General features: G+C 42.4%; 3 protein-coding genes across 3 annotated transcripts in view; 1 reads left to right on the top strand and 2 right to left on the bottom strand.

Moving 5' to 3' along the window:
• Window positions 1-167: 167 nt before the first annotated feature.
• p4htmb (prolyl 4-hydroxylase, transmembrane b) lies at window positions 168-11,021 on the bottom strand. The gene is made up of 9 exons (XM_077603980.1): window positions 10,376-11,021; window positions 8,375-8,456; window positions 6,997-7,187; window positions 6,808-6,904; window positions 5,207-5,369; window positions 4,831-5,016; window positions 2,734-2,824; window positions 1,931-2,054; window positions 168-791 (listed from the first exon to the last, which is right to left on the bottom strand). Exons 1-9 carry the CDS (start codon window positions 10,721-10,723, stop codon window positions 589-591), a joined length of 1,485 nt encoding a protein of 494 aa, XP_077460106.1. The 5' UTR covers window positions 10,724-11,021; the 3' UTR covers window positions 168-588.
• A 2,556-nt stretch (window positions 11,022-13,577) lies between these two features.
• The window catches only part of LOC144076246 (myosin heavy chain, fast skeletal muscle-like), a 33,369-nt gene continuing 22,336 nt past the window's right edge, over window positions 13,578-24,610 (top strand). The window contains exon 1 of the mRNA XM_077603928.1: window positions 13,578-13,609. The gene's annotated coding sequence lies outside the window, so the exon portion shown is untranslated. The remainder of the gene's footprint in view (window positions 13,610-24,610) is intronic.
• Window positions 14,476-24,588, bottom strand: myhb (myosin, heavy chain b). Its single transcript, XM_077602477.1, has 39 exons — window positions 24,380-24,588; window positions 24,075-24,221; window positions 23,846-24,002; window positions 23,645-23,672; window positions 23,432-23,543; window positions 23,247-23,339; window positions 23,086-23,149; window positions 22,901-22,999; window positions 22,718-22,821; window positions 22,375-22,513; window positions 22,161-22,279; window positions 21,927-22,076; window positions 21,666-21,836; window positions 21,288-21,594; window positions 21,114-21,178; window positions 20,941-21,028; window positions 20,750-20,867; window positions 20,543-20,666; window positions 20,008-20,144; window positions 19,670-19,925; window positions 19,349-19,591; window positions 19,097-19,273; window positions 18,877-19,022; window positions 18,599-18,689; window positions 18,126-18,515; window positions 17,899-18,025; window positions 17,693-17,811; window positions 17,406-17,602; window positions 17,149-17,332; window positions 16,896-17,061; window positions 16,502-16,626; window positions 16,116-16,424; window positions 15,821-16,024; window positions 15,620-15,745; window positions 15,281-15,451; window positions 15,101-15,205; window positions 14,926-15,021; window positions 14,710-14,841; window positions 14,476-14,620 (listed from the first exon to the last, which is right to left on the bottom strand). The coding sequence occupies exons 1-39, from the start codon at window positions 24,578-24,580 to the stop codon at window positions 14,600-14,602; spliced, it is 5,808 nt and encodes a 1,935-aa protein (XP_077458603.1). The 5' UTR covers window positions 24,581-24,588; the 3' UTR covers window positions 14,476-14,599.

Genomic DNA, 24,610 nt, shown 5'->3' with positions numbered 1-24,610 from the left:
GCTTTATTTCATTTTTAAGATGAGTACTTACAAAAAAATCCAAGTTTCAAAACCACTTCTGGAACAAATAAATTTTGTAAGTACAGGTACCACTATGCTCAGTACTCAGTACTTTTCTACACAAACTCCAGTGGTTGATAATGCTGTTATATTGAAACATACAAGATAGAGACATTTGATTTAATTTCATTTGGGAAATACATGTAGCAACAATAAAAATGGATCAAAGACAAGGCAACATGCGTTAAACTGAGTGTGTTTTTGGTCATTGCAACAATAAATTATTCTCAAAGGTTTTCATTAGCAGTCTCAGTTAAGTGCAATTTTATAACAACATCAAAACATGTGCAGCTAGTTCATGCAAATGGGTTCTACAGTTCCCTTGAAAGACATTTTAGTGCAACATTCCCGAAATGGGACATCTAACTAAACCCAGTCAATTCAATAAATAACATGTTAACAAAACGTGAGGAGAAAGTGCCTTAAAAGTTGCATAAAACCCACTGTGACCTCATTCCCTGAATGAATGTTGTGGTCACCCACTGTGTTCTGTGCAGGACAGTGGGGGGAGGGACTTGTGAGCTAGAGCTACAATTCTTCATGGATATTGGAATTTACTGTCAGATCTTCATCATCTTCATCCTCTGACTGATGGGATACCAGCTGCTCGTAGCGAGCCTGACGCTTGTAGTCTGGATCAATGTTGATCCATTTATTGGCAACCCACTTAGTGCCATGGGTTACAACACAACCTCCGTGCAAAGCATATTCATCCTGCTCTCCCACCCACCCTGCAAAAGAAAAAACAACACTTAAAAAAAATGCATATAATACACTTTAGCTAAGGAAGGCAACCAAAATATCAAAACAAGATTTTGTTCTTGAAAGCAGATTTACTCATATAAGGTAACTGTTCCATTTTAGCTTTTTTTTCTTAGTAAGGGAAAACATCTTTTAATCATTTGTTTTTCATTTTAAAAGGAAAGAAAATATTATTTTATATATATTTTTTACAAATTTTACAAAATGCCTTTAGAACTAAAAACAACATAAACAGAAAAAAATAAAATTTTGGATTAAAAAATTGCAATTATTGATTTAAAAAGGGGAAACAGGAAATATTCCTTATATGTCTATAATCTTCATTTGAATTTGATCATAAAACAGAAAGTCGGCACTCATCATTTACTTTTTCGGGCCGCACAAATTGATGCGGTGGGCCAGATTTGGCCCTCTGGCCGCCACTTTGACACCTGTGGGCTAGTGAAATTACATTGTTCTAACCTTGTTACTTCCACATGATGAATAAAAAAGTTGATTTTATAGAAACACATTAAGTTTGTGAAGTATGTGCCACATAAAATAATTTGCCCCAATAATGTTAATTAGACCATAATACATTATCGTCTTATTTAGGCATTTCAAATAATATTTCTATATTTCATCTGATAATAAAAATATAATTTCTTTAGGGAATTTTAAAGATCTCGCTAATTTCATGATAAGCAAAACCCATGTTGCATGCTGGTCTAATGGATAATACCGGGTTCAAATCCAGGTCACGTCCACCTGTGTGGAGTTTGCATGTTCTCCCCGGGCCGGCGTGGGTTTCCTCCGGGTACTCCGGTTTCCTCCCACATTCCAAAAAGCATGCATGGTAGCCTGATTGGTCACTCTAAATTACCCCTAGGTATGGATGTGATTGTGCATGGGAGTTTGTCTCCTTGTGCCCTGCGATCGGCTGGCCACCGATTCAGGGTGTCCCCCGCCTCTGGCCCGGAGACAGCTGGGATTGGCTCCAGCACCCCCCGCGGCCCTAATGAGGATAAAGCGGTTCAGAAAATTAGATGAGATGTGATACAGACAATGAAGCTTTTGTGAATCTTAGGGATGGACCTTGATTGCCATGAAAAGTCATTATGTACAGTACCTCTTCCGTCCGAAAGGTAGTTGTACCACAAAACAGCTTTCCCTTTGGTTGGTTTCACTCTTAGGTTACTCTTGTCGCAATTCCTCCTGGTGTCCATGAGATCAACATCATTCTGAATGAGAGACTTAAAAAATATACACACACAATTAGCTACGAAGGGCTGTCAGTGGTAAAGAAAAGTACCCAACCGCTTATCAAATTAGCTCAAATTAGCTTTGCAAATGGAGATTTTTCATTTTCATTTTTAAAATCCCTAAGCAATTATCTGTACAGGTGATCTTTACATGGTTCGCAAGGGTACTGCAGGCCATTCCATCTAAAAATTTGTCTGAAATTGGTCACCGGCCAATCATAGGGAATTTTTTGGGAGATGCCTCTCTCCCCGTGCCCGTGTAGGTTTTCTCTGAGTACTCCACATACCAAAAATAAAAAATAAAACATGCATGGTAGGCTGGATGAACATTCTAAATTGTCCCTACATGTGAATCTGGGCCTGATTGGTTGTATGTCTCAGTGTGCCCTGTAATTGGTTGGCACCGCATTCAGGGTGTTCCCTGGCTACTGCCCACAGTTTGCTGGGATATGGTCCAGCACCCCCGAGCCAATGGTCTTGGCAGCATTTTACTTGTGCGAGAGATAATCCTGAATTGAATCATAGTTAGCCATGGTGACAGTTTTCCTTCATACCTGCCACTTGCAATTACTGACAAACAAAAAAGCTCGAGCAACAATGAAAGACATGCGCTTCACTCTACTTTTACACAAATGTATTCACATTACTATATTTGCAGACAATTACGCACCACTTCTTCAAAGGTCCTGTTGTCTGCAACAGGGAATGCGGTCTCCCCGCCCCCTTCAACCGAGTTCAGGTAGAAGAGAACAGTGATGTACCTAAGTGTGCGACACGCGACTTTTAAAATAGCTCGCACAAATAGCACAATGGTTCAAACACACATTAACAGACAAGTAACGTAAACCAGCATGCTGTTGTTACAATGTAATAAAAAGACAAACATGTGCACAGACAGCTTGGGTGTGTCAGGAGCAGCTCGTTTGTCCCTCCTGGCTTGCCGTTAGGTTAGAGCAGCTGCGAGTGATTCTTGATTACTTCCGGATGTGTGTATTTAAGCATCACAGAAGTGGTAGTCATTGTCGGACCGTCCTGCGTGATACAGCATACATCGCTGCCAAGTTACTGTTCTCCATGCTCCGGTTTTGTTTCGTTTTGGGATGTACAAGTCCTTGTTATTTTGTAAGGCGTTTTGAGTCATTAAAGTTACAATCATGAGCACAGTTTGTCTCGCATCCTCCTGCTTCCCCGCTACTGGGTCCAAATCCCTCCGATCGCGCCACGACATCTCGGCACGATCATAACAGGGTGAATCTGACCTTTGGCCCTGAATGATCAAAAGTCCCCTTTCTGCTGGAACCCAATGTTAGCCTCATTCATCAACATTTAAAAAAGAAAAACTATCCTCTCTGTCATCAACCAGATCCCCCTAAAAGTTTTTGGATAATATTAGTACGTAATTAAACAAACTATTACTTATACAGTAGACTTCTACATACAAAATATTCAGGTTACAAAAGCCCTCAAGGGGAGATTTTTTTTCTCCAAAATTCTAATTTACAAAACGCGAAATCGGAAAAATTCCAACATCCCCTTGTAGCATGCTGTATTTTTTTTACATTTAATTAGCATGATAGAGTCGCTCTCCCGTTGGCGATTTCCACTTGCCTTGGAGGGGCTTTGTCTCCATGAAGACAGAGTTTGAGCGCCATTGTCTGAACAAAAACTAACTTTCCGGGCACTTCTTCAAGGGCCATGGCTGGCAGCGAATTCCTTTTTCATGAGCCATCATACTAAAACGTCATTTCGTTTTTCTTAGTGTGCTTCACACAGCTTTATTTTTTTTTGCTTGTCATCATTTTCACCCAAGAAAGTCATTATCGGTGTGAGTGAAAAGAAGCGTGCTTTGTTATCAAAGTATTCACGAGTCTTGCTATCGCCCAGCTTGGCAACATATGACACATATTTTATACTAAATTGGTATACTTTTGGCATTTTTAAAGGGTTTCGGGGATCTTAGAATGGTTGGAATGAATTAATGCTTTCCCATGTAAATGTGTCTTTACTTACAAAAAAAATTGTTAATTTCGTAGGTAGAAGTACCACTACACCTAGAAGACAAACTCTAATGTTTTTTGATACAGGGCAGCATGCCAAAAAGTCATAAATGGAAATTTTTATGTAGCTTTATTTCACATGTGTCAAAGTGGCGGCCCGGGGGCCAAATCTGGCACGCCGCATCATTTTGTGTGGCTCGGGAAAGTAAATCATGAGTGCCGACTTTCTGTTTTAGGATCAAATTAAAATGAAGAGTATGGATGTATATTAAATTTCCTGATTTTCCCCCTTTTAAATCAATAATTGTAATTTTTTAATCAATTTTTTCTGTGTTTTTAGTTCAAAAATAATTTTGTAAAATCTAAAAATATATTTAAAAAAAGCTAAAATAAACATTGTTTTACATCTATATAAAAAACTGAATATTCAGGGCTTTTAATACAGTTATTTTAATCCATTTATAAAATAAAAAATCTAAATATTATATCTATATGGTCCGGCCCGCATGAAATCAAGTTGACGTTAATGTGGCCCGCGAACCAACCCGAGTTTGAAACCCTTGCTTTATTTGATTGTATTAGCATAAAAATATTTCTGTTGTTCAGATTGAGTATCGCAAAATGGGTTTCTGATTTCAAATGATTACGTCGAGTGATTTGGCCAATTTTGGCTGCACTTTTATTTTAGCTTCAGCACTGGCCCCCAAAAATGTCTGTGCACAAGCCTGAAATAGCACACTTTATGTCTAATAGATAGCCATTAGCCAGACCTGCAAGATGTCTCGAAAGGGGTGGAGGCATTAGCTGCGAGGCGCGTGTGAGTACAGGCGGTTTCTGGATAGAATGGCCCGCTGTCGTGATGGGCGTGGTAGTGCCCGCCCTCTTCATAGCGAACCACCTGCAGCGGCTCACTTAGGTCCACCAATGTAGTCGGGAGACGTGTGAGGCGTGTCACCCTTGGGTATTAAAAAAGCAAATATTTTATTTATTCCTTGCCCTGAATTGTTAAATTAAAGACCGCCAACAAGTTAGGGATTGTAAATGGTGAGACTAACTGTAGATTTAAACTTTTTGGTTCCCCAGTAATGTTGAAAATGTAAAATTGAATTGCAACAAAAGCAGGGTTACACCACATTTCCTCCTCACCTCTTTTTAATGTTTTGAAGGACTTGATGACTTCCTTTCCCCTGGTACAGCCAAGTATGTCTACTGTTCCTCACCAACTGGCTCCTTTTAACCCCCTGTTGCAGCAGAAAGCGCTGGAAGGCATCGGGACTCAGGAGCTCGAACTCTTCTAAATTTAGCAAACCTGCAGCAAATTAAAAAAAATGTCCTCAGAATATGATGGAATCCGGTGTAAGGCCTGAATAAATATCCTTTGTGAAGAAAATGTTTGGTATTTAGTGACAGAGATTATTCCATTATCCGTACCGCTTATCCTCAAAAGGGTCGCTGGAGGTGTTAGAGCCAATTCCAGCCAACAACGGGCATAATGAGATAAACAACCATTCACACTCACACCTAGGGGCAATTTGGAGCGATTAACCATGCCCATTTTGGGATGTGGGAGGAAACCAGAGTACCCGGAGAAAACCTACGCAAGCAGAGAGAACATGCAAATTTCACACAGGGAGGTAGGGCCTCACTCGGAAAAGGTGGCATGCCCTCTCCGGGTTAGGGATCAGGTCATCTCCCAGGTGGAGGAGTTTAAGTATCTTGGGGTCTTGCTCACGAGTGAGGGAAAAATGGAGCAGGCGATCGGTAGGCGGATCGGTGCGGCGTCTGTAGTGATCCGAACTCTGCATTGGTCTGTCGTGGTGAAGAAGGACCTGAGCCAAAAGGGGAGGCTCTCTATTTACCGGTCGGTCTACGTTCCCACCCTTATCTACGCTCACGAGCTGTGGGTCGTGACCGAAAGAACGAGATCCGGGATACAATCGGCTGAAATGAGTTTCCTCCGCAGGATGTCTGGACTCTCCTTTAGAAATAAGGCGAGAAGTTCGGCCATCCGGGAGGGGCTCCGAGTAGAGCTGCTGCTCCTCCGGATCGAGAGGAGCCAGATGAGTTGGCTCGGGCATCTAATCAGAACGCCCCCTGGACGCCTCCCTGGGGAGGTGTTCAGGGCACATCCCACCGGGAGTAGGCCACTGGGCCGACCTCGGGCATGCTGGGGTGACTATGTTTCCCGGCTAGCCCGGGAAAGCCTTGGGGTCCTCCTGGAAGAGCTAGATGAAGTGGCTGGGGAGAGGGAAGTCTGGGCTTCTCTGCTGAACACAGATTTTCCAAGTGTTCTTTGAGGTGGTTCTTGCTGTAAAATGTCTGAAACCCACTGGTTTAGAACATCACTGTGCACATGGCAATGTCACTGTTAATAATGTCCTAATGGGAGATTATTCTGCCCCTTTCAATATCTTTCCATAACACATCCTTTGATTGATTTAGGTGTGAGCAGGCACGGGCTCGATTCCCACTGGTGGCAGTATGATTGTGTGTGCGAGTGGTCGTTTGTATCTCTGTGTGCCCCACAGCTGACTGGCGACCAGTCGAGGGGGTTGTCTGCCTTTCACCCAAAGTCAGCTGGGATAGCCTCCGCCAACCACCACAACCCTTACGAGGATTCGCAGTACGCAAGAAGACTAAACACATGAGGTCTGGTAACATTTTAGTTAATCTGCCACATCCAACCTTAAATCATTAAATGAATGTAATAATCATCAAATAATATTACTGTAAGAATGGCTTCTTACCATTGCCATCTTTGTCCGCGTTGAGACCAGTATAGATCTCTTGCAAATTCTCCGGCGTAAGCCAAATGCCATCCCGCACTCGTGAATGGGTCAGAATCTGTCAAAGGCAATTGATTGGATGAGTTCACAACCATGTACAATGACACACCAAAGGCAATGTTGCATTCACGAGCCCACAGTGACATACACCTCATGGAGCTGCAGCTGTCCATCCTGGTTGATATCAAGAAGGTTAAAGATCTCCTCTGGACTGAGGTTGAGTTCCTTGGCCAACTCCTCCTGGCCGTCTTGCACCATCAACTGACTTTCCATTAGACCTTTTAACTGGGCCAGCTGCATCACAATACGACACTCATCCTCTGACAAGAACTCAGGGATTTCTGCGGAATGAGAGAACAATGTAGCTTGCTTTCATCTTTGAATGATCAAGATTTTACATTGAAAAGTTCACTTGTTTTTGTTTATCCAGGAAATTGTTTTTGATTCACTTTGCCAATTTAATAAAGTATTTAACGTCTAAACTCCAATAAGCAAAAAGCAACAAATCACTAGGTACAGAGAAACCTCATCTCATCTCATTTTCTGAACCGCTTTATCCTCATTAGGGTCGCGGGGGGTGCTGGAGCCTATTTCAGCGGGGGACACCCTGACTCAGTGGCCAGCCAATCACAGGTACAGAGGAATTTCTACTTCAATACAGTACAGTACATGTTCAACTTTTCATTCATTTATTATCCATACTGCTTATCCTCACAAGGGTCGTAGGGGGTGCTACATCCTACCTCAGCTTATATATATATATATATATATATATATATATATATATATATGTATGTATATATGTATATAACACATACATACATATTTCAGCAACACGCTTATTTAATTATCTATTTATTTATTTATTAACTTATTTATTATCTATTTATTCATGTCTGAAATGTCTTTTCCTGTATTCTCACCCTCTTGCTACTGTGAGAATGAAATTTCCCGAATACGGGATGAATAAAGTTATCTAATCTAATCTAAATGATACTATTCCTTGGACATTCTGCATCTAAGGCTTAGGCATTCTACTTCTAAGTTTCCTCTCTGCACAATTTTCTGACTAAAGATTCACTGGACCGTCTTTGCTCGAGGACATTTGACCCACTTGACAATTTGCTTATGCATTGCTGCTTCTGTTCCCCCAACAGATGCAGTTATGTCATCTGCACTTCATATTATCAGCATTAAATTGGGTCAAATGTGCAAACACTTATTTGTGGGAAACATTACAATGTTTTCTTTTTTTTTGCAAAACAAATGTTTCTTAGCTCACACTGCCAATAGGCAATTAAGAGTGTTCACCCAGCCTGTTTTTAGGATGTGGCAGGAAACCAGACTACCCGGAGAAAACCCACATTAGCAAACTCCCCGCAGGAAAGTTCGGACCTGGGATCGAGGGTTGCCGTTAAAACCACAACAAATAATACATAGTAAAGATTGTTGTATGATGGTTAAACATGGACGTGCCAAACATGTGCACTTTGTTGGCGCCGCTGGTATGATTTAAAAGAGTGCTTACCAAAGAGTAAAGGTTTCAGACTCAAAGTTCTCATTTCGTGGACTTTACCAGGCACCAATGACACCTTCTGAATATGTCCCACCTGCCAGAGAAATAGCGGCATGTGGGTGAGTGCAGAATAATAATAGGAGATAGTGATGCTGCAGGGCAGAACAGTAATCCCTCGAATATTGGGGTTAATGTAGACCAGACATGATCGTGGAAAAATCGCGAAGTAGGGTCACCCCTATTATAACTACTTTTTTTTCTTCAGTGCTTAGTCCTTGTAGCAAGCGGAAGACAGGGGAGTGGCTTCCGCTTACAAGTTTCAGTGTGGATTTTCACACTTTTATGAACTTTATTTTTTCTTCTTCACTGGTGAGTCCTATTAACAAGCGGAAGACAGGCGTGTGGCTTCCTCTTGCAAGTTTCAGTGTGCATTTTGCCATTTTTATGAACTTTGATTTTTTAACATTAATTAATGCATTTTTTAAAATTAATTAATAGCAGAAAAGGTTTTGAAGACGTGAATTTGCGATAAGTAAAGTCGCGATAATTGAGGGAAGGCTATACCAGACAGATAATCGAAAAATCGCGAAGTAGGATCACCCCTATTATAACTACAGTGGTACCTCGACCTACGATCAGCTCTACCTACGACATGCTCGAGATATGATGAAAATTTCGATCGAATAATTCGCCCTAGATACGATCAAAATTTCGAGATGCGACCAAGCCAGGTGGCCATGACATGTTATCATTGTAGCGTCTTTTTTTGCTGCATCTCTTTCGTGTATAACAGATAACTACGAGCACTGAACGATTTATTCAGACGAGTTTCCGCTACACATGGACCAGAAAACGCACAACACGCATGCGCGGGCAAAAAAAGGGCTTTCTGGGTAATGAAATATACTCGCGCACACAACACCGATAGCCAATGGCACCCTTTCTCAGAATAAAACTTCATTACCCAGAATCAATACGTGGGTAAACTCAGCTGTTGCATTTCCTGTTATTCCTTCCTTAGCCTGCATTTCCTGTTATTCCTTCCTTAGCCTGTTAGCTCCCGCGATTGCTCATTCAAGACTACTCCTCTTTGGCAAGTGGTCGTGCGTTATCCTATTGTGAGGACATTTGTGTGCATCATTTTCAGAATATTTTGAAGGGAATACAACAGCAAACAGCCCATCAATAGCGAACGTCAGGGTGGAGGCGTGGCAAACAGCTAACCCGCCCAGAACGAAGGAAAAAAAAATTAAAACAAAATTAGAATTCAGTTTTGTGTAAAGTTACATTAAACGTATGTTTGAGTGTGTCTGTATATATTAATCCAAGTTAATTTAAATTTGTTTGTTCGTTTACGAGTGCGTTGTTGCCGTGGATAAAGTCCCCCCGTCTTCTATGTCCGCCTGTGTATCCTCCGCGAAATGTGTCTAATTTTAGTTAATATAATTTTAGTTATATTAAACACATTTTATTACTATTAAACCACTAGTTATGTGTTACTTTGTTAATAGATGGCGAATTAGAATAAATAAAACATTTTTCCAATCCAATATCCTGTTTTTGGTGTTTTTTCAGAGGGTTGGAACGAATTAATTTGTTTTTACTTCATTTCAATGGGAAACGTCCGCTCGAGTTACGAAAAGCTCGACATACGATCTCAGTCCCGGAATGGATTAAGATCGTATGTCGAGGTACCACTGTATACTGTTTTTTCAGTGCTGAGTCCTTGTAGCAAGCGGAAGATAGAGGAGTGGCTTCTGCTTACGAGTTTCAGCATGGATTTTCACATTTTTATGAACTTAAAAAAAAAAAAATCTTCAGTGCTGATTCCTAGTAACAAGTGGAAGACATGGGAGTGGCTCTCGCTTGCAAGTTTCAGTGTGCATTTTCACATTTTTATGAACTTTAAGTTTTTTTAAAATTAACTAATAGCAGAAAAGGCGCGAAGAAGTGAATCCGCGATAAGTGAAGTCGCGATAATCGAGGGAAGGCTGTACAGTACAAAGTACTCACTCGAATCCCCTCGATGCGCGGGAGGGAAATGTCACGCGGCAAGGATGCCTTGAATGGCGGACGCGGCGAATGCGGGTTCCGCCTGTCGCTGTTCGAGCCATCGTCATAAGGAGGAGCCGGCTTGGCGTCCTCCTGCCCGCTGCTGTAGTGCACGTACAAGAGCAGGGCGATCACATTGATGATGTAGACGTGGAAGAACACCATCACCACCACGAAGTACGAGCGGGAGCACACACTGGTCGTCTTCGGGCCGGGGAGGCGCTCGCCGGGCGGTCGGCCGAGTCTCGAGGGCGCGCTGTCGGATGCGTTTCTGCTACTGTCCGTCCTCTTCTCCTGCTTGTGGGTCATCACGGCACTCTTGTGGGGGTTAACGAAGAATCCGCCGCGAGGTCCATCTGACAGATTAGTGTAGCATTTTGACACCAAACGCCATTAGTGATCTGTCAGCGAATACTCGTAGGTCGTAGCTACTAGTCACTAGTTTCTACCGCAGTCTGTTTGTTTACACTGCACCAATTCGCTTTGGCTGCGAGCGGAATGCGCATCCAGCACTGCGATGGTTGGGGACGCGCCCCCCAAAACTGGACAGCGTCAATGCAATCTTCCACCAATGGAGTTTTTATACTTTGCAAGTATAAGCACAGTGGGATTCTACATGTGTGCAGATTTATTTATACGACGTTAGTGGTGAAAGCAACAGTCTGCCTCGGACTGCGATGCAATGCTGACCTCTTGTGAACCAAAATCAGAACACCCTTTTTGCTGAATAATGAAGCACGGGGAGTGTGTACAATTATTACATTAGACTCCAAATTCTGAGATTGTGCTTCATCCATAGTCCATTTTTTAATTTTTCGCTATAAATCATCGCAGGGTTCTTCTTCATCTTCCACACGAATACCTAGGGGCAATTAAGAGTGTCCAACCAGCTGACCAAGCATGTTTTTGGAATGAGACAGGAAACCGGAGTACCCAGAGAAAAGCCACGGAGGCAGGGCAGGAGGCGGGGGGAAACGCTGACATAGTCCAAACGTATTTTTTGCTATAAATCATCACAGGATTCTTCTGCATCTTCCAACAATTTAAAACAGTCCATCTAAGAAATTAATTAATTCATTCATTCATTTTCTTGTCCGCTTTATCACGGAGGGTGCTGGAGCCTATCTCAGCTGACTTTGGGCAGGAGGCGGGGGAGACCCTGACAGGTCCAAACTTTTTTTTTAGCTATTAATCATCGCAGAATTCTTCTGAAATCTTCCAACAGTTCAAAAACAGTCCATCTAAAAAAATAATTAATTCCCTTTCTAGTCCACTTTATCACGAGGGGTGCTGGAGCCTATCTCAGATGACTTCGGGCAGGAGGTGGGGGACACCCTGAATTGGTTGCCAGCCAATCGCGGGGCACAAGGAGACATAAAACCATTCATGCTCACAAGCATACCTAGGGGCAATTAAGAGTGTCCAACCAGCCTACCAAGCATGTTTTTGGAATGTGGGAGGAAACCGGAGTACCCGGAGAACATGCAAACTCCACACAGGTAGGCCGACCTGGATTTGAACCCAGATCATCCACTGTGAGGCGAACATGCTAACCACTCAGCCGCTGGTCTGCCAGGAAATAAAATATGGATCGGTTGGAACAAAAACCTGCACCCCAGCGGCCCTCCAGGACCGGATTGCCCAGGTCTGGGTTAGCGACTAGTTCTGGGTGTCACAAGCACTGTATATGAATATCATACACTATTAGAGGGATACAAAAACAAATTCATGAATGCAGCAGAATATAATTTTGCAAACGCCTGGATATTAAAAAAAAAGGTATTTTTCACTACGGAAAAAGAATATTTATTTGATTGATTTGCTGGAGTGGTTAGCGCGTTGGCCTCACAGTTCTGAGGTTGAGGCTTCGGTCCCAGGTTAGTCCTCACAGTGTAGAGTTTGCATGTTCTCCCCGGGCTTGCGTGGGTTTTCTCTGGGTGCTCCGGTTTCCTCCCACATCTCAAAAACATGCTTGGTAGGCTGGTTGAACATTCTAAATTTCCCCTTGGTGTGAGCATGAATGGTTGTCCGTCTCCTCGTTCCCTGCAATTGGCTGGCCACCAATTCAGGGTGTCCCCTGCTTGGTGCCCTAAATCAGCTGGGACAGGCTACAGCACCCCCAAAACCATAATAACTACTAATATTTTAATGAATATATATTTCACCTAGGCTCAGCAACTGAGTGGTTTGGCGCGTCGGCCTCATGGTGGAGTACCTGAGTTCAAATCCAGGTCGGTCCACCTGTGTGGAGTTTGCATGTGCTCCCCGAGCCTGCGTGGGTTTTCTTCGGGCACTCCGGTTTCTTCCCACGTTCCAAAAACATGCATGGTAGGCTGATTGGACACTCTAAATTGCCACTAGGTATGAGTGTGAGCGTGAATGGTTGTCCATCTCCTCGTGCCCTGCGATTGGCTGGCCACCAATTCAGGGTGTCCCCCGCCTCTGGCCTGAAGTCAGCTGGGATAGGCTCCAGCACCCCCCCGGGACCCTAGTGAGGATGAAGCGGTTCAGAAAATGAGATGAGATATTTCACCCCCGCCCCGTCCCCACAATTGGCTGTGATAGGTTACAGCAAACTCTGTGACCCTTGTTAAGAAAAGCAGTACGGAAAATGAACGAATCCTTCTATTTACACTACTAAAAAAAATCTGAAATATAAACACATTTAGTTCTATAAAAAGGAGAAACACCGAATGATTATAATAATTAAAAAAAAAAACTGATAGTTTGTCTATGGCCGTACATGACACAAGATGGCAGTAAAGTTCCACTCTACAATTAGTTGGTGCTTTTTTGCCCCCTCCATGTTCTCAGTTCAGTTCAAATAAAAAAAATGGATTCATAGACTCTCTTCTATGATACTAAGTGTTATAATTTAGCCTCAGCTGCGGAGCAGAACCAAGGAACAAGAATACGGAAAAGGAGAGGGAAGGGCTTGTTCACAATTAGGATGTTGATGAAAAATAATCATACAAATAATAAATACAGGAAAAAAAATAACAAAAAATAACTAACTAAAAATACTAACTTAACAGGCAAGACGTAGGCCGACAAATTGGCAGACATTACTCACAGGTAACAATGCCCTCATCAGGATGTACAAAAATACAGGGTTTAAATACACAGACACGGGTTGATGACAATCACTAACACCTGGATCACTCAAGGGAAGAAGAGCCAGAAAAGACACAGCTGGTAAAACTCATACAATCACGCGGACAGGACACACAAGGTAACACACCCAACCACCAATCTCAACCAAATGTGACACTAAGACTTATACAACTTAATTAAATTATATATAAGTATATTTTACTCTGTGAGTTTTGAACTATGTAAGAAATAATTCAATAGTGATGTTAATTGTTCTAAAGAACAACACAGCATAGGTTTATTTACATTGTGGTTTGTTTCTCAGTAATTACGCCTGATACATACATTCATTTTCCAAACCGCTTATTCTCACAAGGGCCGCGGGGGGTACTGGAGCCTGTCCAGGTTAACTGTGGGCACCAGGCGGGTGGACACTCAAAATCGGTCGTCAGCCAATTGCAGGTTTAGCCTGATGTTTTTTTTAATTAATTGTATTATTATATAATACTATTTGCATTGCTTACACTTTGTTCCTTTTTGGTTTGATATGCAGGATGTTATAAAGAAGTAAAATGTAAATCTACAGGCTTATCATTAAAATGTTTTTATTTTGTTATGCTGTTACTAATGTCTTTCATTGCCCAAGTTTGCCCTGTGCAGTTTTTTTTTGCTCCTTTTACATACTCTATTCCCCCAAAAAATTGACATTGTGTAGTCCCTGTTGAAAAATTCAGAGAAAGGCGTAAAGGTGTTTTGGCAATTATCGTTGACAATTACTTTTTTTTTTTCAGGACATCAGTGGCCAAGTGTGAGGTGGAAAAGTAATGATATTTTGTTATCTAGTGCCTTAAGTGATAGGGATGTGGTTGAGGCCAATGTATATATATTATTTTCTTACATCATGGTGTTTGATTCCTTGCATCGTTGGAAGTTCAGAAAGGAAAAAAGAAATGGCATGACAGTGATCATTTGCAGCAAGCTATCTACCTTTATTTATACAGAAAGTCACAACATGTTTAACATGTAATTGTAACATGTAGCAACAAGAAAATCATATTTTATGAGTCTTGCCGCGTCACGCTGATTGCGTGCTCACTCCTCTGCATCCTTGGACTGAAACCACAAAAAAACAACAACATGCATGTCAAAATTAGTTTTCAGATGATCTCAAGCTGTTTGAGTGGCATAAGACATTTTTTTACCTTAACCATTTCACGGCTTTTTGCCCTCAGCTTGTTGACCTGGGACTCAGCAATGTCAGCTCTCTCTTGAGCCTCCTCCATCTCATGCTGAACTTTCCTGTACCTGGTCAAGTGAGTGTTGGCCTGCTCCTCCTGCATCAGGGGCCAGAGCCGAGTTATAATTCTGCATTTTAATTTTCGAAAGAATACATTAAGACTGCAATTGGAGATACTTACAGCCTCCTCTGACTGCCTCTTGTAGGCCTTGACCTTCAGTTGCAGCTTGTCAACCAGATCTTGCAGTCTGTGGATATTCTTCTTGTCCTCATCAGTCTGTTGTGATTGATGATATCAATTATGTATTGCTCCACATATGCCAGTGCCATTTGAAAAAGTTGATGTTTCACTCTACCTGATAGGTCAGCTCCTTAACTCTTCTCTCGTATTTGCGCACACCCTTGATGGCCTCGGCACCACGCCTTTGCTCAGCGTCAACCTCGCTCTCCAATTCGCGAACCTTTGGGGAAATTGGATTAAATCTCATCAAAATAGGATGAGAAAAGATTTTTACTCTTTTGCAGAGCTTACTTACCCGAGCCTCCAGTTTCTGGAGTTGCTTCTTGCCTCCCTTGAGGGCCAGAGTCTCGGCCTCATCCAGACGGTGCTGCAGGTCCTTGACTGTAACCTCCATGTTCTTCTTCATCCTCTCCAAATGAGAACTGGTGTCCTGCTCCTTCTTCAGCTCCTCTGCCATCATGGCAGCCTATGGTTTTAAGAAATGAGGGAAATGAAATCAGACTTCACTTAGTTCACGTGTTTACTCATTGTTGTCCATGTTTCTAACAAATAATACAAAAACAAACAAACTAAAAACATCCGGATGATTAATGAGTCGATGATTATCTGACTGTATTGCATCAAAGTGACTCACATCGGTGATAGCTTTTTTGGCCTTTTCATCAGCGTTTCTTGATTCTTGCACAGCGTCTTCAACTTCACCCTGGACTTGTACAAGATCAGCTTCCAGCTTCTTCTTGGTGTTGATCAGGCTGGTATTCTGAAAACAAACAAACATAAGGTTTAGCTGCTACATCACTTGCTCAACATTGCCGTCTATGTATTTTGTATTCACCTGAGAGTGCAGCAGTGTCACGCGCTCACTAGCATCAACCAACTCGGCTTCAGCCACTTTGCGGCTTCTGTCCGTCTGCTCCAAAGCAGCTCTCAGCTCCTCAATTTCAGCCAGCATCAGGTTGTTCCTGCGCTCCACCATTGCAACCTGCTCTCTCATTTCTTCCTGACCTCTAATAGCCTCATCCAGGTGGAGTTGAGCGTCCTAAATGAATGTTAAAGGAACATGTTCCCTAGGTCAAACTAGAATACATTAATTTTGAACCATGAATAATACAAAACAAGGATGTCTGTACCTTGAGTTGTCCTTGGACGTTCCTCAGTTGTTTCTGGGCCTCGGCGGCCTGGCGGTTGGCATGGCTCAGCTGAATCTCCATCTCATTCAGATCTCCCTCCATCTTCTTCTTCAGCCTCAGGGCATCATTCCTGCTCCTGATCTCAGCATCCAAAGTGGTCTGCATGGCCTCAATTACTCGCTGGCTGCTCCTCTTGATCTGCTCCATCTCTTCGTCCTTCTCTGCAAGCTTTCTGTCGATCTCGCCCTTGACTTGGGTCAGTTCAAGCTGTATGCGAAGAATCTTTGATTCCTCATGCTCAAGAGTCGCCTATGAATAAAGAGGGAGAAATGAATGCATGCAGTTTTGAAATTATATACAAATGTGTTCATTTCCTAGAACTGTACCTCGGCCTCTTCAAGGGAAGACTGCAGTTCAGACTTTTCTGTTTCCACAATCTTTTTGCTTTTCTCCAGTTCATGAATGGTTTTCCCGTTCTGGCCGATTTGGTCCGTTAAGTCAGAGATCTCCTCTGCAATAAAGTATTTTAATTTCGCTCATCAAGTTTCCATGTTAATATTTCTTTTTTTGTGTGTCTGTGATGCATGTTGATAATGCTTAAAGAAATCAAACAAGTTATGTGTCCTGCCAATAATACATATACAGAAATATATATTGAAATGAAATTTTCTCAATTATTTACGTTGTCACTTCAAAAAACAGGAGTAGTTAAAGCATGAACGAAGGTGAGAAAATATTGAAATCTATGTAAGAATGTCAAGGGAAAACATTTTGGCTCACGTTGCAGATTTTTGTTCTCCCTCTTCAGAGTCTCCAGATGGTCCAGAGCTTCTTCATAGGAGTTCTTCATCTTGAACATTTCAGTGCTGAGAGAGCGGGCCTCCTTCTGAGCCCCCTCCAGCTCTGCCTGGCTCTCTTCGAATTTCTGCTTCCATTCAGCAAGAACCTGAAAAAAAACCCAGACATGTTAATTCATAATGCTGATAATGAAAACGACTCTTTTGACTGCACCAGGCCTCGTTTCAGAACTGACTTTGTCAAAGTTCCTCTGCTTCTTGTCAAGGCTGGCAGCCAGAGAGTTGGCTCTCTCCACATCAATCATCAGGTCTTCCACTTCACATTGAAGTCTCTGTTTGGTCTTTTCCAGAGAGGAACATTTTGCGTTCACTGCCTCGATGGACTCCTCGGCGTCCTGGAGACGCTGAGCCAGCTTTTTCCTGTTAAAAGTGTTTGATGAAATGTTGACGTCCTATCAGTTGGGTGTCTAGTTTTGCGGTTGATCCGCCTTACTTTGCCTCCTCAAGCTCCTCAGTGCGCTGAATAGCATCCGTTTCATATTTGGTTCTCCATTGAGCAACCTCGCTGTTGGCCTTGGACATGGCTCGCTGGAGCTCAGCTTTAGCCTCCAGCTCCTCTTCATACTGCTCTCGGAGCAGGTCACAATCATGGCGAGAAGACTGAACAGCGTGGGCCAGGGCGTTCTTGGACTATAAAATAGGGACATCGACGTTAGAAAACTCAAAGTGCACTTGTCACGTATAAAAACCTGAGAAGCGTCAACCAAAATGTTCGCCTACCTTAACTTCCTCTTCAACGTGCCTCTTAAGTTCTTCAATTTGCTGCATGTTGGCCTGCTTGCTCCTTGTCAGCTGAGAGATAAGAGCCTCTTTTTCCTCCAACTGGCGGCTGATTTCACCTAAGAGAAAGAAAAATACACCACAAAACTTCATTAATCTAATTTTCTTGATGAACACACAAGTATGCTATTAAAATTGACTCTCACCATGTTCTGTTTGCAGTCTTGCCCTTTGGACACCAACATCATTAAGCTGCCTCACATGTTCGTCATTCTTGCTCTTCAGCTCACTCAGTTGATCCTCAAGTGTGCGGCACATTTTCTCCAGATTAGTCTGAAAGCAAGATTTAACAGGAAAAACGGTAAATTAAGAATGATTGTCATACAAAAACAGTTCACTTGTTAATGAAGTTGGCCTAAAGGTCATGGTCAACCTTGGATTTGGAGACATTCTCCATGTTGCTGCTGAGGTCATCAATCTCCATCTTGTATTCACTCTTCTCCTTCTCCAGCTTCTGCTTGACGCGTTGAAGGTTGTCGATCTGCTCGCCGAGCTCGGCCACGCTGTCGGCCTGCTTCTTACGAAGAGCCGCGGCGGTGGCCTCATGCTGCAGGGTGGACTCCTCCAGGTCACGACGGAGCTTCTGGAACTCGGACTCGCGCTTCTTGTTCATTTCGATCTGGACCGAGGTGGCGCCGCCGGCCTCCTCGAGGCGCTCGCTGATCTCCTCAAGTTCCCTGGAGAGATCAGACCTCTGCTTCTCCACCTTGGCACGAGCGGCACGCTCGGCTTCAATCTCCTCCTCCAGCTCCTCAATGCGGGCCTGTAATTTGCAATTAAAACAAAAAGTTGGACATTACACGTAGCTTGACTACCGCAATGTGACTTGATCATTCATTCCCCTACCTGAAGTTCTTTGATCTTCTTCTGATGTTGAACACCGAGAGATTGTTCATCCTCAATCTTGCCAAGAAGCTGGCTTGTTTCAAAGTCCCTCCTGTGTCACGATACAGCTTCAGTTACAAGTGTGCCTTTTCCTCACATAGTCTAAACTAGCATTTTGTAGCAAATGTGTCCAGCATTGTGATTTAATGTGTAGTCATTTCTGAGCACATAAAATCCAACAAACATGAAATTATTTTCCATTCCATTCTCACTGATAAATGATTTGAACCCCTACATACTTCTTGATTTTCTCATCAGACTGCTGCTTGTCATTTTCCAGATCCATGATGGTCTCATGGGCCAGCTTCAGATCTCCTTCCAGCTTCCTCTTGGATCGCTCAAGATCCATGCGGATCTTCTTTTCTTGCTCCAGAGATCCCTCAAGCTGTTTGGAGTTAGGTGTATCATTGTAATGCTCATTCTTATTATTATTTTGAGTTTTAACCTGCAATCACATACGTCATCCACTTGCTGCTCCAGCTTAGTCTTGGCCTTAGTCAGGGTGTTGACTTTGTCTTCTTCTGCCTGAAGGTCATCCAGTGTCTGCTGATGTGCCTCTTGGAGGGCTTTCTTCTCTTTGGTCAACTTGGCAATGGACTCATCAAGAGTGGCCATCTCCTCAGTCAGGTTTTTGACCTGCACACATCAATGAATATTAATGATCGGTGCTTCAGATGAATTGTGAAGTGCAAGCGGTTGCCCGGAGCAAACCTTGTTCTCCGTGGCGTGCTTCTCCTTCTCTACTTTAGCCAGGGTAAGTTCCAAGTCATCAATGTCTTTCTTCAACTCGGAGCACTCATCCTCCAGCTTCCTCTTCTTCGCTGTCAGCTCAGCATTGACCTCTTCCTCATCTTCCAGCCTCTCAGAAGCCTCTTTGACCTTGGCCTCAAGCTGGATTTTGGCTTTGATGAGCCCTTCGCACCGCTCCTCAGCATCAGCAAGAGTTTCCCCCTCCTATGGTTGGAATGAAAATTGCTTTGAATATAGTTAGTAGAATGACTCTGTAAACACATCTCTACTTATTTCACATACAGACTGAATTTGGAGCTGCAAGTCATTTTTTTCTTGCAGAAGAGAAACCATCTTCTCCTCCAGTTCCTTCTTCTTGGCTAATGCCTTCGAGAGGTCCTCCTTGGTTTTTTGGAAGTCTTCTTTCATGTTGGCCATCTCCTTTTCTTGTTCCGCGCTCTTCAGGAGAGGCTTAATCTTGAAGTACAGTTTCATCCACGGCCAGTGCTTGACATTCGTGAATGAGCGAATGTTGTACTGGATGGAGTAGATGGCCTCTCTGAAAACAGCAAGCAAACGTTAATGTTAGAATTGAGCTTTCGATTTGACTTATCCATGCTATTAATTGAAATATCTTGTACCTCCTCGCCATCATCTTAACAAACTCCTTCCTCATGACGTAACCTCTGCAGAGAGCCTGTGTCATGGTAACCAGGATTGCAAGTTTTTCATCTCGCATCTCCTCAAGGGTACCCAGCAGACCAGCTTTGAAGAACACCTGAAGAAAGTGGTCATGTAGGGCAAGTGACTCCAAAGCAGGGTACAGTCCAACATTATTGTGAGAGATCATCAGTTGTAAAGTTTAAAAAAACTAGCCAATTTCATTTGAAATTGGAAAATGATCTATTTCTGCCATGCTAATTAATCAATTAGGTAGACAGTGACTAATTACTTGTGAATCTATCCAGGTTTCTGACCTCAAGTGGCAGGCAGAACAGTAAATCCTCTTTTTAGTAGATGACAGAAGATACATTGTAATTATCATGGAGATTCATTCTATCAGACATTTCAATTTATAATCATGTGCTATTGAGATTTTTGTTCTGATGAAATGCAGCACGTGCCTCGGCTCAGTACGGAAACACTTTGAGGATGTGTCCTCATTCATGTGCTTACCTTTGTGTGTCCAAATTTGTACTGAGTATGGTCAACATCAATAGAGCCCAAGAGTTTCTCTGAAGCCTTTTTGTTGTCAATGAATTGTCCCTCAGGAATCACACTTGCATTCAATACTTTGTATCTAATTGGAGGGAAGTTCATTTATATTTAAGAAATTGGTTAGTTTGCCTGTTTACATAAAATATTTCTTCTCTTAACCGGTACCTCTGCTTGAAGTCACCATAGAGGATTCTGCTGGGGAATCCCTTTCTGCAAATTCTGATACCCTCCAGCACACCATTACATCTCAGCTGATGGATGACCAGGAAGTTCTCCATCAAACCTTGAAAAGATGAGATAAATTCCATTGAGTTTTGGACTGTCCGAATGTGAGGCCTGATTCTATCGATATATACCTGGAGTCTTTGACTCATTTGGAATCAAACAACGCACAAAGTGAGGATGGGTGCTTCTCAAGTTAGTCATCAGCTTGCCCAGATTCTCCTGAAATATGAAAAAGATCATTTCAACGTGAAAGTCTTGTAGGCCATAGTAATTGGTACATTTGTATTTTGGGAGCAACACCTACTCTGAAAAGAGCTGATACAGTCTGGAAGGAGCCACCCTTCTTCTTGCCCTTTTTGGCACCGGCATCTGTTGAAATGTGACCATGACATTTTTACACTTCAGATCCATCAACCGTTACCATGCCTTGTAAAAACGCAGAAACACAACATGCAGAGTTTGACAACATGACTTTTACCCTCAGTTCCAGCATGTGCAGCATAGAGGAGAGCCAAAAGCTTCACGGATGACTTCTGGTACAGCTGAATGACAGAGTCATTCAGGGGGTCCTTGTTCTTGTCCAGCCAGCCATTGATATTGTAGTCAACAGTGCCAGCATAGTGAACAAGAGAAAAGTGGGCCTCAGCTTTGCCTTTGGCAGGCTTGGGCTTCTGGAAGGGGGCGCTTTTGCCAAGATGCTGGTCGTACAGTTTGTTCTTAAAGGTGGTGTCTGAAGCCTTAGGGAACATGCACTCCTCTTCAAGGATGGAGAAGATGCCCATTGGCTGTAATGACATTTTGTGTCTTAGTATTGTATAAACACATACATACCCAAGTACACTGTTGTTTTGTATACCTTCTCAATAAGCTCAATGCAGGCAGCCAAGTCCATACCGAAGTCAATGAACTCCCACTCAATTCCTTCTTTCTTGTACTCCTCTTGCTCCAGGACGAACATGTGGTGATTGAAAAACTGTTGCAGTTTCTCATTGGTGAAGTTGATGCAGAGCTGCTCCAAGCTGTTGAACTGTCACATTAAGAAACCACCAAAAACAGTTTAAATGTGACTCATCTTGGATGTGCGAAAATATATCAGCTAAAGTGTATGTGTTCTTACATCAAAGATCTCAAAACCAGCAATGTCCAAGACACCAATGAAGAAGCTTCTGGGCTGCTTTGTATCCAGCATCTCATTGATCCTGACCACCATCCACAAGAACATTTTCTCATAGACTGATTTGCTGAGAGCTGAGACTGAATTGTTCACCTAATTTGATAAGAGAAGAGCAAGAATGTGATATCATAAGAGTAAAGTAAGTTGGAAAAGTGAACATTTTCCCACTTCTTATACCTGTGGCACAGTCTGGCCTTTCGTCACAAATTCATTTCCGACCTTCACTCTGGGATAGCACAGAGCTTTGAGCAGGTCAGCAGAGTTCAGACCCATGAGGTAGGAGATTTTATCAGCCACTGAAAGGTAACAGCAAAAAATATTGGATGACCTATATTAAAGAACAAAATCATTTTAATTCGTAGTTATCTTTTGAAAAGTGTATTTTTCTTACCCTCAGTGCCATCAGGCTCAGCCTGCTCCTCTCTTTGCTTCTGCTTAAACTTCATGTTGCCATGATGCATCACAGCTCCAGTGAGTTTGTACATTGCTGCTTTCTCATCTGCGTTGAATCCCAAAATGTCGATGGCAGTCTGGGATGGAAAATGCATAGAATTAGGATACAGACAGCGCTTTTAGTTGGACAACAGTTTTAACGCAACAAGTGAACTGGAACTGATGTTAAGACTGTGTCTCTGATAGTAACTCTCTTATAGTCAAGGTAAAAAAAAAAAGTTGACCGTCAGCATTATAAACACTAAGTCAAACAAACACGCCGTAACAAATGGTTTACTCACATCAGTTGCGATAAATTCTTCAACATCATTGATACTCTTGACAGTGATTTCACCCTGGCTGACCATAGGGTAGTCATAAGGATTTGTTGTGATCAGGAGTGCCTCTGTAATGAGCACCAATGTTAGTATACATTTCCACACAGGAGTGAGCTAAACACGTCAATTCTGTTTACTAATCCACACCAATCAGATCGGGTTTGTGCCCAGTCATGAGCTGATAGAAGATGTGGTAGCTCCTCTCAGCAGACAGCTGGAAGGTCACACGAGACTTCTCCAGCAGGTCTGTAATGATTCAATGTTGAAGTACACAATTATTCTCTGCTGTAAATTTAAATTACTTGAAAGTGCAAACGTTTAAATAAGCTTACATGTCTCAATATCAGCTGAAGCCAGCTTGCCGGTGGTTCCAAAATGAATCCTGATGAATTTACCCTATGCAGAAAGTAATTGAAGTTTCTTAGTCAGACATTGTGAAATGTGTTGTGGCTTAAGAAAACATATTGCGCAAAGAAGAAAGGAAAATACTTACGAAACGTGATGAATTGTCATTCCTCACAGTCTTGGCATTACCATAGGATTCCAGCAAAGGGTTAGCTGCAATGATTTGGTCTTCCAGTGATCCCTAGAGAAGAAGAAAGGGATGAAAAGTTGCTGTAACAGACTGACGACTTTTGATCTCAAACGCCAATTAAGTTTTATAGGTAGTGACCTCACCTGCATTTTGCTTTGACTTTGCTCAGCCTTCTTTCCTCCAGCCACTGCGATTGTCGCAAAGTACTGGATGACACGTTTGGTGTTCACAGTCTTTCCTGCACCGGATTCTCCACTGGGTTACAATATATATTTAAAGGCATTTTGTTATAAGTGATTTGAGCATAACGTTAGTTGCCATGCATATATATAAATATTAAAAATGTTTGCACTTACGTAATCAGAATGGACTGGTTTTCCTTATCTGTAAGCAATCAAACATGTTTTTAACAGTTATATCGCTGCTGTGTTGAAATTGTAATGTAAAAAAAAATGGCCGCAGTGCGTTAAATCATACGTCTGCTTTATGAAATGCCATTCGAAATAATGATTGCATGTTCAGGAAACATTCAATGAAGATGTCCATTCAAAGTATACCTTGGAGCATGAACTGATAGGCATTGTCAGAGATGGAGAAAATGTGGGGTGGGGCCTCAATCCTCTTTTTTCCTCTGTATCCTGATACCACAACTGTATCGTACACCGGGAGCCACTTGTAGGGGTTCACAGTGACACAAAACAGCCCAGAGTAGGTCTTAAAAAAAAGATTGGATATGATCACAAATTATTATAATCGACACTTTGGATCATTTGGAATGGAACTCACGTAGATCATCCATGCTGCGTAACGCTCTTTGAGGTTATACAGCACGGAAGGCTCACTGAGGTGGGTCATCATGGCCATGTCCTCAATCTTGTCATACTTGGGTGGATTCATGGGGAAGATTTCATCCTCCTTTACAGTGAGACTCTTCTAAAAAGACACAAGCGCCACAAAAATAAACTGTAACGCTGCATGCCTTTACAATAGAGATTGTAGCATATGTATGAAATGAATTTATAACAAGTGGATTTTCTGATGCAGTTCACATTCATTCTAGATTGTTTGTTTCCATCTTTTTTTATTCTCACCTTTCCCACGAGCGTTTCCACTGTAGCTTTACCACCTTCTTTCTTGATCAGTTTGCCCTTGAGGTACATCTCGGCGGGCTCAGTAACAAAGTAAGCTGTTTTGGCATCAAATGGGGTGTTCTGAGCTTCAATACGCTCACGTTCTGGCTTCCGGAGGTAAACCGACGCCGGGCCAAAACACTCCATTTCTGGGTCGCTCATGATGACCTTTTACTACAAGCAATGAAAAAA

Source organism: Stigmatopora argus, chromosome 6, assembly GCF_051989625.1.
Source record: "Stigmatopora argus isolate UIUO_Sarg chromosome 6, RoL_Sarg_1.0, whole genome shotgun sequence".
NCBI classification, from domain to species: Eukaryota; Metazoa; Chordata; class Actinopteri; order Syngnathiformes; family Syngnathidae; genus Stigmatopora; species Stigmatopora argus.
Note: the sequence above shows the minus strand (reverse complement) of the source record. Positions and strands in the feature narration are given on the sequence as shown.